The sequence below is a fragment of the Thunnus albacares genome, chromosome 12 (assembly GCF_914725855.1).
Source record: "Thunnus albacares chromosome 12, fThuAlb1.1, whole genome shotgun sequence".
Lineage (NCBI taxonomy): Eukaryota > Metazoa > Chordata > Actinopteri > Scombriformes > Scombridae > Thunnus > Thunnus albacares.
The window spans coordinates 13,200,226-13,214,061 of record NC_058117.1 but is presented as its reverse complement, the minus strand read 5'-3'; the positions used below and the strand labels follow the sequence as shown (position 1 = coordinate 13,214,061).

The window sequence follows — 13,836 nt, the reverse complement described above, 5'->3', positions numbered from 1 at the left end:
TTTTGGCCAAAAAGTAGAAATACATACATGAATAATTTCACACTAGAAATTATTCCTGCCAGAGTAGAGGAATCTGATCAGCTAATAAAAACCAGCCTTTAGACCATCATGTAGAAAACCTTTCAGACATACAACTGCAAAACCATTCAGATTATAACAGAAAATTTTACTGAATTTTCACGTTTTCTGAAAGTTATAAGGAGGCAGAAGGGCTGCCATCTGGCTTTGGCCCTAAATTATTCCAGTTAAAACAGAAGTGCAACATCATAGATAGATTTCTGTAATTGAATTTATGCATCGGATTAGAATCAAACTGCAATACGCCCTTTACAAACTCATGTGTTTTCTCAACACTGGGATCTGTGTTGGTTTGTTAGTTCTGGTAAACACAATATTTTAATGTCCTGCTTATCTGGTGCATCTTAACTTTCTTTCTTTAAATATTCTGCTCACAAACACAACAGAGATGAGAAAATGACCTTTTGTACCAAACAGGATGAAACTGCTGAAAGCTGTTTGGTTGAGTTTCATCTGCTCTGGTTAAAAGGTGATATGAAAAGGGTGAAACTTTCTAAAAGCACCTCAGTACTTTTCTACATCATCTGCACACACTCCTTTAAGAAATTCACGCAACAAACACTAATAGACAAAGTGATGGTTGGTTTGACAGAAACACACTGATCAGAGATGCTGTTCATTTTTTCTCTTTATTAAGAATGGAATACAACAGCAGGACAAAAAGTCATAAGAACACCAAAAAAGTGGATGATCGATCAAATATCAAAGGGACCAACGACAAAAAAATTGTGACATTCTACCCATCGTGTAAATATAGCCGTGCAAAGATTGAGAGTATTGAGCGATTCAGATACAATCAAGTGGTTATCTCGAGAAAGAGTCGAATAATCCCATCCACACTATCAATCACTCGACTGTCAATGGGACATATTCATTAGCTGAGAGTGCTTAAGGGGATGGGGATCTATTTGACTGGACAAAGTCCAGCTATTGATCAAGGATCAGCCAATAACAAACACCACAATATTTACAATACAGAGATTAGAGGCAATCAAATGATTAATTTTGTTACTGATTGATTGTTGGACTGGTATAGAAAATGATGTTACACTGGCTCTCTGAAGTATAAGTAAAAAAAAGAAAGCTTATTCACTAGCAAATGATTCATAATAAATAGTAACATTACACAAAAACATAGCAAATATTAGAAAAAAGCATGTCAGTAGAATAAAACAGACCAGCTATTCAGGTGCTCTATGGAAAAAAGTAACAGCTACAGTACACATACAAAAAGCTCGGGGGTTACCAGGGACTGAATGCTATCTTGCATCAATTACATCTGTGCTTTGTAAACAGAATACTAGGATGAGAGTCATTTTTCATGTTTAACAAGCAAACCTTTACAAAAAAAAGTGGCTCAGCACTTCACTAAGTTTCTCTCTTACACGCATACGCTCACACACACTCGCATACTGCTGCCAGTCTGACAGACCGAGAGGGTTACAGTTCATAGAAAGGTGGAGGATTTACTGTACTGAGATGTTAGGGTGGGAGGATGTTAATAAGAGTTAGTGTTACAAGTTAAGTGTTCGCATGGACCTCAATTAAAGGAAGCGGGGTAAGAATAAAAAGAAGCATCAATACACCCAAACTCAGTGACATAAACTGTGTGTTAGAGGGAGAAAACCTTATTCATCAGGAGGAATAAAGCTAAAGAGAGCATGGCTAGAAGCAGAAAAGGAAATGGGAGTGTTTCTCATGTGAACTACTGTCTTTCTTTATGGGCCATGGTTAGCACCTAGGCATTGCTGACGTTGTATTATTTGGTTCAGTAGTAGCTGTGCGCATCCTCTCTGGCCTTGTGTCCCTCTCCTCCGTGTCTCCTGTGGCTGCGGCGCTCATGGTGCTGATTGTGGTGATGACGTCGGTACCGGTGTGATCGCCGGGCTAAAAGTGGAAGGAAATAAATGGGTTTATCTGGTTTTCTATAGTACATGTACTGTAGTAGATACACGTCACAACTGTAGGGTAACAAGTAATGTTTTAAGATTACCACACCTCATGCCACTTTTTCTTTTTATAAATGAAATCCACTGGTCACTGTTTAAAATAAAGTCTTTTTAAGACTGAATGCAAGATTATTGCCATTTCACATAGTTGATAGGAATTTGTTATGGTGAGATCACATGATACAAAATGAAAACAGGCACCTGTTTTACCACAAGCGGTAAAATCATCATATTATCACCAAACAATAAAACCTTTATGCATAAAATAATTGGAATAAATGACTAAATCAAGTATCCCCATATGGATACGATCTGCACCATAAAGCAACTATTGTGTACCTTTGTGTACATACCATTACAGTATCTTATGGATGGGAAACAGACTCTGGATAAGTGTTAGAGAACCTGGCTGTACTAGTACCAATACTTTACAGTCCTTAAAAAGAATGGAGGATGTCAAAAAGATGTTTAGCTGGGTGAGAGGAGTCTCTGTAGTATCTTGTGTCCTTTTTCTGTAGCCAAATGTTATAATTTCAGCAAGAGACAGTAGATTGTGTGATTTTTGACACATCACTTTGTCCAGAGATACAGTCATAGAGCATAGTGAAACTGCATCATAGCTTCTCATGATATGGACGACTTTTCCAGTTGTCTTAAAAAGTAAAGAGATATTTTTTTTAAAATTTTATCTCTTATTCTAATCCAGTTCTTTCTTTGCACTTCTCAGATTGTCTGAGACAGGTCTGCTTTCTGTCGACAGGGTCAAAACTATAAACATGGAGAAGCAGCGTTCAGTTTTTATGCACCACAAATCTAGAACAAACTCCCTGAAAACTTGAGGTCCGCTCCAACACTCAAACTTTTCTGTTGCCACTGCCTTTTATTAAATCAAATTTGGGGCTTTAGATTCATATCTTGAACCGCACTGTAGCTGCACTGTAATTTTTATTCTACTCTTTTATCTGTCTTATTCTGTTTGAGCTTATTACTTATTTTCTATTTAACTCTTTTAAATTCTATTTTCTTTTTATGTCTGGTGTCTTTGTGTTTATGTCTTTTATATTTTGTCTTAATGCCTTTTATGTTTTATGGAAAGCACTTTTTGTCTTGTTGTTGAAAGGTGCCATACAAATATAAATTTGCATTGCCTTACTTTTATTTGAATGTAACTATGGTGATTAAAGAAAATTATTCCTGTTTTACTAGATATGAGCACCAGAAGACCAGAATTAAAATGTGTTATTTAAGCTCCATAGGAGAAGCAATTAAAAAACACAAAAGGCAAAATGTCTGTTTATGAGGAAGTGGAGAAAATAACAATAAAATAAAGTATTACTAGATATTGAACACTTACACTTTGTGCAGATGATCCTGGGTCGCTCCCAGCTCCCGTCGGCCCGGCAGCGTGCGGTGGGGATGTGGCGCTGGTAGAAGCCTTCAGAGCACTGGTAGCGCACCACGGCATGGATGTCATAGTGTGACCTCCGCCGACCTATCAAATGGGCGTTTTCCACTGCAGGCGGGGTTCCACACAGCACTGCCAAAAATGATCAAATGAGAAGGTTGGGTTCTGTTTTTGCTCAAGATACATCTAGATCTGTTTCACATCAGTCAGAAGATACAAATGGAGCTAAAATACAACCAACATCACTTTCACTTATTATGCATCTGTTCAGAGAGACCAACTTTAGTCACTTTTTAAGACTCTAAAAAATAACCCTCAACTGTTCAGTGTGTGTTGCCTCTAGATGGCAGCCTCGCTGTTGTAACTGACTGATGGGTAGAGCTGTAGCCTGGCCATAGGGAGGTAATGGGGCTCTGCAGTAGACAGCCAGACAAACAAATACACTCAATCATTTTCTCCCTGTCCTGCTCCATCTCTCTCCCTCCCTCCTCCGGACCCTCCTCCATGTCTTCAGAGTGTACCTCTCTTTAGTTTTGTTTGCATCTGACAAACTCTCGCTGCATTCACTTTCAGGCCGGCTGAGTCAAACCACAGAAGGAGGTTATGGGTGAGTATCAGGAAAACCTGGTGAAATGGCTCACAGCAATTTCAGATCATATTTGTGAACAAGGCAGTAATTGGCAATAACTGCAAGTACAGTTCTGCTGTCTGGACCCGTGTAAGTGAGCCCTGAGGAGGGAGAGAGACACGGCAATAAGAGGAAGATTGAGATTGATATTGCTCTCAAGAGTCAATACGGGTTGTTTGAGACAGAATCACAATCTTCACAACTGCAAGTGATGTGAAACTGCTACTGAGGTCTGACCCACTGCTGAGTGGCAGTTTGAGAAACTTCAGGAAGAAAGCTTTTCTCCATAAAGAGCACCGGAGCTGACGATGCACAGTTATGACTAACAGGTGGCCAGCTGGTCAGCGATAACACACAAGCAACCAAGCTGTATGAAGAAAGCAAAAAATCTGTCCTCATAAACTGATTATTAAGCATTGATGTGTTGTAAAAGATTCATACTGGACCTGGAAGTGTCAAACAGCATTTCAACAACAAATTATTGTACTTTTCGTTAGTAAGTAGTGCCAACTGTTTGGTTACATTCAGTCCAGCAGTGTTACAGTACCTGTGCCTTTCTTGCAGATGTAGGGCAGGTTGTAGTTGCAGGGCACGTCGTTCCACTTGCCATCCTCATGGGCGATGGTCACCACACAGTCCTCACCGCCTGCAAAGAAGTTATCTGGCTGGCTCTCCCTCCAGTTCTCATACACCTGCATATCAGCAAACAACAGAATTCAGCCGCATTTGCTTTTATTCGTCAGTGCTGCCAGACAAGACTGGAATCTCTATTAACTAGAATCTTCTGCTGAGTTTTTTGGATGAAATACTGGTATTTTCTGTCTATTTACTGTCTGGCATTTGTGTGATTACGCAAGAGCTTTTGCACAAATAGAGAAAGAAAAAATAATAATTTGGATGACATGGCAGCACAAATTGGAGACGACGACTAACCAGATCATTGCTGTCAGTCCACTGAAAGTCTTCCTCCACTGTGCGGTCATTCAGACCGATCCAGGCGTTGTCATGACCCAGACCTGGAAAAATCACCAGCACCATATTTCCATTAGACTTAATTGCTTATCTGTAAAAACCCTGATGTCCACTGCACATACTTACACACACACACACACACACACACACTTTTATGTCTTTTGTTGTGGTTTGTTCTGCTTGTTATACCAGTAAAACACAAACGAAACCAACAGAAATACATTCGAACCATTAATAAACTGCTGCTCAGTAGCAGAGATGACACTACTGAGGTGGGCACTGTGCTCTCTGCAGTCTTTCTCTGCATCCTCCCAGGTGTGTCTGTGGGTGAAGTACCTGTGAGACAACACAGTGTGAGTGGATATGAAAATACATAATTCATACATTATGCAGCGAGACAAGTTTAAACGCTACAGAGCACTGTGGTAAGTGTGTCACGCATAACTCAAGGGTATGGAAGAGTAATGCAGATAGATTAGGCACCTGTGGTTGCAGGTAAATATATTGTAACATTCATTTTTACGGTTCAGCCAGCTTTTCATCGTTACCTACCTGTAGCAATGGCCGTGGAACTTCCTCCAGCCATGATCACAACCTTCTATGTCTGTAGAGATGAAGAGAAAAGAGGAGGGGAAATTAGTGGAGCTAAAATGGTTTTTTGAAGGGTAAAAGTGAAGTCAAGTGCAGGAGCAGATAAAATAGTCTGTATAACACGGGAGGAGAGAGGAAGCAGGAGGCTTTTTTTTGTTGAACGTTCTATCTCATTTGGCAAATAAAGACTAAAATATATGACTTTGGCATCTTGAGAGGCTGAATACATGAACTGTAATTATACAGGCTCGTTTTCAATTCACAGCACATGAGGCCCTTTCCCTGCACTATTAGTATTCATTACCAAGGTCTGTGGATTCATTTATAACTGCAAAGGTTAGATATTCATTTATCCTCATTACTACTAGTGCACGGCACACATACACACACACATACACACATTTAAGGAGGGCAGATCTGGAGCTGGAGGTGGCTGAAACAAGTGAGGTAATGAATCAGCGCTTGTGTTTGTGTTTGTGTGTGTGTGTGTGTGTGTGTGTGTGTGTGCACGTGGGTGTCAGTGTGTGGTATGGAGGGTGATTAGTGCCACTGATCTGAATCTTGCCAACGTGTGTGTATGTGTTTGTTTATTGTTCAGACTGCCACACTCACAAGACTAGATTGCCTCTGAGTTTGTCTGTGTATCTATTTGATCATTTTTGTCATATTACAGATGGCTCTCTCCGCATTTGTGGGTCGATTGCCGCCTCTTTTATTACCCAACACACATCCTGGCTTCAATTTGATCGCCTGCATCACACTATTTTACATGAGGTGGATTCGTCGCCAGCTTTGCCTGGTTTGTTTTTAGTAACAAAGCTTCACATCCACCTGCTTGTTTGCCATTTTTGACAGCCTGGTTTATTGTTGTTGCTCCTCATCTCTGGAACAGCCTCCCACAAAGTCTAAGAGAAGTCACATCAGTGCACATTTTTACAGGAATAGTGCAACATTTTAGGAAATACTGCCTGGTATTGTCCAAAGGCAGCAAAATCCACTGACTAGCATCTCTTAAGTTTACTAATTAAAGGGGACATATAATGCACATTTCCAGGTCTATATTTACATTCTGAGGCTCTACTGGAATATCTGGATGATTTACTGTTCAAAAAACGTATTAAAAACCTTATTTATCTTATACTGGTCTTTTATGCAGCCTCTCAGTTCAGCCTCTGTTGTAAACAGGCCGTTTTAGCTTTTGTCTCTTTAAGGCCCTCCTCCCGATGAGCCTGCTCTCTTCCGATTGGCCAGCTCCAGAGGCTACGTACACAAACAGTAGTGATAGGATCTCATTTCTTTCTCGTTCTTTGCTCAAAATGGAAACTTCTGAAATGTTTAAGTCTGAACCCAATACAAAATATGTGATTGGACAACATGAACAACCCCTGGAACAACCTTAGCAACAAAGGCTACGGAACGAACGGCCGATTGTGGGCATGTGCAAACATTCTGACATCATCACAAGGAGGAAGTAGAGGTCACATTGCAAACGGAGCGTTCAGAGAAGGCTGATGCCCTGGCTTTTGACTTGAGGGGAGCATTTTACATTATGTTCACCTCAAGTTTTGGAACTCTGATCATGTTTAACAAAGATATCTGATATTACAACAGTATTAAAATTCATAAAAAGCATGATACGTTTAAGACATTATCTCTCAGCAAGAAAGCAATTTTTTAAAAAAAAAAATGTTGAACTATTCTTTTAAAAATCATCTTAAAATCCTTTTTTTTCTTTTGGGTTTCTCTTGATTTTATACATTTTGTGTGATGTGCACTTAACTCTGCTTACTTTTATCCCCCTCTTTCCCATTTTTTTCTTCCTGTTAATCACTTTGTAACTTCTGTTTTGAAAAGTGCTGTATGAATAAAATTTGCCCGCTTGCTTCATTTAGATCCCTAATAGTTTTAGTATCTCAGTGAACTACAAACTAGGTCCATACTTATACTTTCTTATACTTTCAGTACATAATACAGTTACAATAATGAATCATCTCTAATTGAAAAACAGTATTATAATTGTACCCATGTGGGCATGTGTGCATGTATGGAGGAACGCTGACTAAAAACCGTGCAAATAGCAACTGATGCTTGGGAAACAATGTGTATGTTTTTTGTGCATGCAGGAGATTCAGTCAGTATTTGTCATCTTGCAGCACTGTGACACACACAGATACACTGTCTGATAGCTGCAGAGAGATGCAGCCTTGTGATATTGGATTATGACATATAGCTGTAACAGACACTGCACACTGATGAGGATTATGTCCACCAGCACAGTTATAGCAACAAACCCTTTACAGCTTGTATCAGATGTCTGGGAAACTTTAACTATTTCACCACCCTGGCTGCACACACGACAATGTACAAAAGGACTTCATATGAACAAATAATGCTCCATTTATATGTGTGCAGTATTCTCCATCTGTCTTCCTCTCACCTTTCTCGCACGTGTCTCCTCCGTAGCTGGGCAGGCAAAGGCAGAGGAATGAATCAATCTTGTCGATGCAAGTGCCTCCATTTTCGCACGGCTCCGACTGGCAGTCATCAACATCTGTGAGGGAGAAAAAGCAGCAAGAGCAGACGGGTTGTAGATCTCATTAGGGGGTCTAATTAAAAGGATGTATTCTGCTGTGGAGATGTTGTTCATAAAGAAAAAAAAAACTGAGAGGGCGTTTGCTGCCATTCAAGCACTGGCACAGAATGAGCTGGTCATTAGTCCTGGTTTAAACTGTGAAATGTGTCCATATTGGCAAGTACACTATCATAATTCAAACAGGGTGTGAGGAGAATACACACAGTCTAATCCCCTTTGCATTCCTTATTTGTCCTCATTCTCTCGCAGAAGAAAACACTCTAAAAGCCTTTCAAGTGTTGTTACATGCTTCTGTGTACATTTACACAGTTTAAGGTTGACTTGATGTACAGTATGACTAATCTCTCTTTTTGTCTCTTGTCCACTGTCTCTATTTACAAAAGGCTACATACTGCAAAGAAAAAGTTATGCACCGCAGGCCACACCACTTTTCTTTTAAAGCATTTCAAGTCTAGACATAAATAAGGAAAGGCTGATGGGACCAGATGAGTCGGGTTCAAGCCTCCGTTTTAGCAGGCATCCACCCTGCTGAAGAGGCCTTAAGCAACAACAGATACCCTACCAGCTCTGAGGCTGGTGCTCTGCAGCAAACTGAGCTCCCCGACCTCTCTGTGGGAAGAAAGAGCAGGCAAAAGGAACACTTCTCTACAGGGATCAATATAGTATCACTTTATCATAGTAAATGGAGGGCATGTAATCTTCTTTTGCCACTGTGGGGTTCTTCTGGGCCCAGAATAACAGTCGTACCCCAGGACTGCAGAAATCTATTAAAACTCACAGCGAGAGCACAAAAAGAAAGCTACTTATAGGTTCAAACATACTTCAAAGTGTTTCCTCGGATCTTAACGGTTACTTAGTTCTAAGCAAAAGTCTGAAAACTGACCAAGGTCAGTGGATGTGGAGAGCTAAAGGTGTCAGACAGATCAAACTTATGACCTTTAGCCTCATCCAAGATGCTCTTGTCACTGGAGGTCAGTCACAATACAGATTAATTTTTAATCTGGATTAAATTGTGATTTATCAGGACAGTCTCTTGCAGAGTAAGACAAAGTAAGATTGTTTTTAAATGTTTTCAGTTTAGCTTTTACTTCAGCTTCAAAATCTTTCAGATTTGATCAAAGGTTAACTTTAATATGACAGCAGAGGCTGTTTATCTTTTTATAAAAATGTCAGCTTTTTAAAGCAGAATGGAGGAAAATGAGGCTGTTTCTTGAAGAAAGATATAGGAACAGACTGAAACTTAGTAATGTGTTTACTTTTATGATGTCTCCCTCCTCCAAAAGTTGCAATGCAAAAAATGTTGTTTATCTAGAAGATCAAACAATTGCAAATTAAAAGCAAAATGTCTCTTATCTTATTGCAAAAATAGTCTGTGACAACATGGTTCATTGGTTTAAATCATTGAAACCTACTACAGTATGTGTAGGATTTGGAAATGTCTTACTTTATTAGTATCAAGAATGACACGCTGCCAAACAGCACAAATGAGGAATAAATTACTCAGCATTTAAAGGATGAAAGGTGAAATTGTACAACACTCCTGATTTGAGCTTGAACATGAATCAAGGATTAATTGTTTTAAACCTTTCTCTTCTCTCTCATTATTTTAAACCCACCAAAGTGAAATTGTCATTGATCAGAGGTTAAATTAAACTATGTGGGTGCATCTCAGCCTGATGCTTTGATATGAGTAGAAGAGAAAATCTCCAAATGTTTAATTGAAAGACAAAAGTTGTAGAGACTGGATTTTCTACAGAGTGATGGACAAGTTTATTTTTAATTAATACATTTTTATGAACACTAGAGAAAATGGCTTTTACTGCGGGTTGACTACTTTTGTAAATACTTCTTATAAATTAAATTTTAAAAAATTGTTGTATGAATATATAACGTTTGATTAAGGGACTTCACTGCTAATTAAGACCTTGAATGACCTCTCACCCCTGACCTTTAGATGTGCCAGTTCACAGTTAAACACACTCCACCAACTTTCTCTCTCTCTTTGTTGTTCAATATAAAATGTGTGATCCGCTTGTCCGTCTCATCCATTATGCAGAGGAGAAGCCGCTCCTCAGAGAGATAATACTGCAAATTCTGCAAATCCATACAAAGCCTTCAGCATACCCACGCATCAGCTGCTGGCTGTCAGTTTGACTGTCTGACTGTCCGTTCGTCCATCTTTTCTGTGACACTGAACAAACAAAACTTGGCACCCGGTAAGTATTAAGGTGTTCACAGCCGAGTGGGACTGTGAATACAGATAAGTACGTTACTGTATATGGTTAATTTATTCATAAAGTGTTCAATTCCTTGAGGAATGGCTGCCTAATAAGCTGAGCATGTGTTAATGAACAAAATGTGAGTCTCAAGGCAGATTTATACCTCTGTGTCAGAGTCACAGTACCTCCATGCAGATGTCTGCTGTAGGGCTACACCGAAGCTCACAAGCACCTCTGCAAAAATGTAACTATATAAGAGGAACAATTTGATTTTAGATGTGGGGTGCAGGGATGGATGGATAAAATCTTCTACCACAATATCAATATACAGCATATTGTAATATGGTACAGTTTCTGAAAACTCAATTGAGGAGCCGTGAGAGATAAAATAAGTAGATGGTAATGTCTGTTTTTGGTACTCCAGTGAATTAAATACCTGAAAAAACAAGGTATTCATAACATAGATGCAAAAAATCCAATATAAAGCAATCCTACTCAATGGTGTAAATCAACTAGAGATATTAAAGTGATAGCTATCTCTAAATACTGTTTCATATTCGTCATCATCAAAATGTGGGTGGGAACGATTAAATAGTAAACCAAAATTTCAGTTTTATACCAAACAAAAGACCCCTGAAGTTGGTGCTTAATGGCTGAGGATACTGGTTGATATTAGCTCATTGCAGATATTCAGTATCGGCGTATATGTCAGCTGATAAATCTGACTTCTGGCTTCAATTGTGCGGCTGCCAGCTACAGGTGCTCTCTGTTTTCTGATCTTTATTCTAAATTATTACTATTTATTGTCTTATTAAGCTTAGTTGTGTGTACAGTTTAGTTTAGCTTTAGTTTTAGTCCCACAATGCAGTAGATAGTTTTCACTCTTCTTTGTTGCAGGGTTACTTTTGTCAACCCGCTCCCCTGCACTCGCACAACAGTTTGGTGTTTACGGAGCCATTGATGACTCCAGGGATCAGCTGCTGTCACTCCGACAGGGTGTCTTGGCCAGCGAGAGACCTGAACTTGCACATCAATTTCCCTCTGGATCAATAAAGTACTATCTTTTGAAATTTGAGGAAACCTTATCAAAACTGTTTATTTCTGTTATGGGTTGTATAAAGAAAATTATACATCATCAGATTTTTTAAACTCTCAAATATCAATATCGGGCCCACACAGCGTTTTTTGAGTATTCTGGCTGATTAGACTATGCTAAGTGATTACCTGTGCTGTGATGTCAGTCATTAAACTACATGTACCAATATGAAGGATAAAGTTGTATTATCATTTAAAGTTGTAACTTTTAACACGTGCAACAAGATGGAGGTATGATGTCTTCTCTGCACCGTTTGGGTGTTGATAGCAACACCCAAACGGTGCAGAGAAGAAGCAAAGTAAGTGAAAACAACACTGAGTGGATGTACAACAGGAGTCTAAGGCCTTTTAATTGGGGGCAATTGTTGAAAGAGAGAGAAAATAGGCCTTCTTCATGAGAGACATTTTGACATGTCAAAGCAGGAAGAGCAAAGATTTTTACTTTTGTCTCATGCTATGTTTACACAACTACTTCCATCACCTTCTGCATGTTTAAACGAGTGCAACCATGAATGCCTTCATGGAGAAACTGTCTAAAAGTGTGCTCTGTCATCCCCATTTCAACAATAAGCGAGTCTCCCCACTCTCTACGCCAGCAGGTGGAAAACATGTTGTACAATCTACCCTGGCCGTCAGACCCTCGTTATCTTGCAGTTCATGCAGGCCACCATCAGCTGGTGCAACATGGCAGCATGTTGGTCTTGACCTTGTCCCTATACGGTGATAAAGCGCACCTAAATTCTGTTATCTGTCAAAACTCTGAGAGTATAATTAAATAACAGTGATCAGAGCTTTTGAACCATCTGTAAAACTCTGTCAAGGAGTTAATGTTTTCTCCCCTGTTAGTTTTTCTGTCTGTCAGCAGCATATCACAAAATCCCATGAATGGATTTCCATATACTTCAGTCGGCACAAAGGCCTTGGGGCGGATAGCAATTGATTTGCTTTTTGATGCCGAAGCTGAATGCGGGATTTCCGCTGTTAAACGATTTATCTTTTGAACCATGACGAAACTAAGAAAGGCCTTGACTTGATTCCAAAACCTTAAGGTATTTTAGCAAGGACAAGAAATCAATTCAGCTTAAAAACTAAAGTGACTGTGATGATGTCTTTGGGTGTAACAGCAAGCTAAAGGATTGTTGAACGTTAGCAGAGTTTTCTATTTAGGGTGCCTTTGAGGACAGACATCCTAAAACAGGATGCTGCATAGCACTACTTTAGCCTGGAGCTTTGTTTGTTAATAAAAAACCTTGGCAGTGAGAGCTACTAGCAGTGTGACCTTGAGAGACCATAATCATCACCCTGCTCTGACAGTCTGTACGTAACCTTTGACCCCCAGCCTCCATTCAACCTCCTCTCTCGCTGTGACGGACAGCTCAGTCTCTGACCTGCCAATAGGCTGTTGGAGAGGCTTGTGTCAATATGTACAGACTGATGCAGGGCGGACTTTATTATGCCAGTGTGTGCTCACATGTGTGTGTGGGATGTGTGAGTGTGTGTGTAAGCATCACTCACCAATCTCACAGTTCTCCCCAGTGTATCCTTGTGGGCAGTAGCAGCTGTAACCCGTTCCCTGAGGAAGGCACTTTCCTCCGTGCAGACACGGGTTTGTCACGCAGGGCTCCACTTCGACTAAAAAAGACAGACAAACGAGGGGGAGGGAGGTGTTTAAGGATTCAAAATGAGGGATGTGAGTTAATAACTGATACAGTAAAAGAGGTTTTTTTTCCCTTTTTGTGATTTATTTTGGTGAGGATAAAACAGGCAAATTGAAGCTCACAGGCTGAATAAAGCATATAACATATTTATATTCTAAAGTTGGCTTTAAGAGAATTTCCCTCACTGCTGCTGCTAGATTTCTCAGATTCTGGATAAAAATAAATCAATGTACGAGTCAAAAAACATGCAATCCTAATTTTCCATCATTCCAGTTGAGCCAAAACCAGCAGTTACAACACACGCATATCCATTTCACACTCGGTCTTTTTTCAAAGGGATCAGAAGCCAGAGAGCCTCAACTTCGCCATCCACTCACAGCCACAGTTGTCATGGTTACCATATGGAAAGCCAGCCTTGGCTCACTCGACTGAGCGTAGTGGGCAGCGTGAGAACTTCAGACATTAGCCATCCTCAACAGAAACGAGCAGACCTCCCGCTGAGCGCCTCGGCCCCGCTATTCAGCCCCTAAATGTGTGCGTGTGTGTGGTCTCCTTCCACAATTACATATTTCCATATCAATTGACACACTACCACGTGTTTCTCCCCTGAGCCGCTCATTATACTTAAGGTCTTTGAAAACCACCACT

The 13,836-nt window shown here is 39.9% G+C and overlaps 1 protein-coding gene across 1 annotated transcript in view; it reads right to left on the bottom strand.

Moving 5' to 3' along the window:
- Positions 1–688: 688 nt before the first annotated feature.
- The window catches only part of LOC122994556 (neurocan core protein-like), a 46,310-nt gene continuing 33,162 nt past the window's right edge, over positions 689–13,836 (bottom strand). Inside the window, exons 13-20 of the mRNA XM_044369286.1 lie at positions 13,046–13,162; positions 8,061–8,174; positions 5,585–5,636; positions 5,262–5,368; positions 4,994–5,076; positions 4,608–4,752; positions 3,382–3,564; positions 689–1,965 (exon numbers count right to left, since the gene is read on the bottom strand). Of these exons, the coding sequence (XP_044225221.1) occupies positions 1,847–1,965; positions 3,382–3,564; positions 4,608–4,752; positions 4,994–5,076; positions 5,262–5,368; positions 5,585–5,636; positions 8,061–8,174; positions 13,046–13,162 (920 nt within the window). The 3' untranslated portion in view covers positions 689–1,846. The remainder of the gene's footprint in view (positions 1,966–3,381; positions 3,565–4,607; positions 4,753–4,993; positions 5,077–5,261; positions 5,369–5,584; positions 5,637–8,060; positions 8,175–13,045; positions 13,163–13,836) is intronic.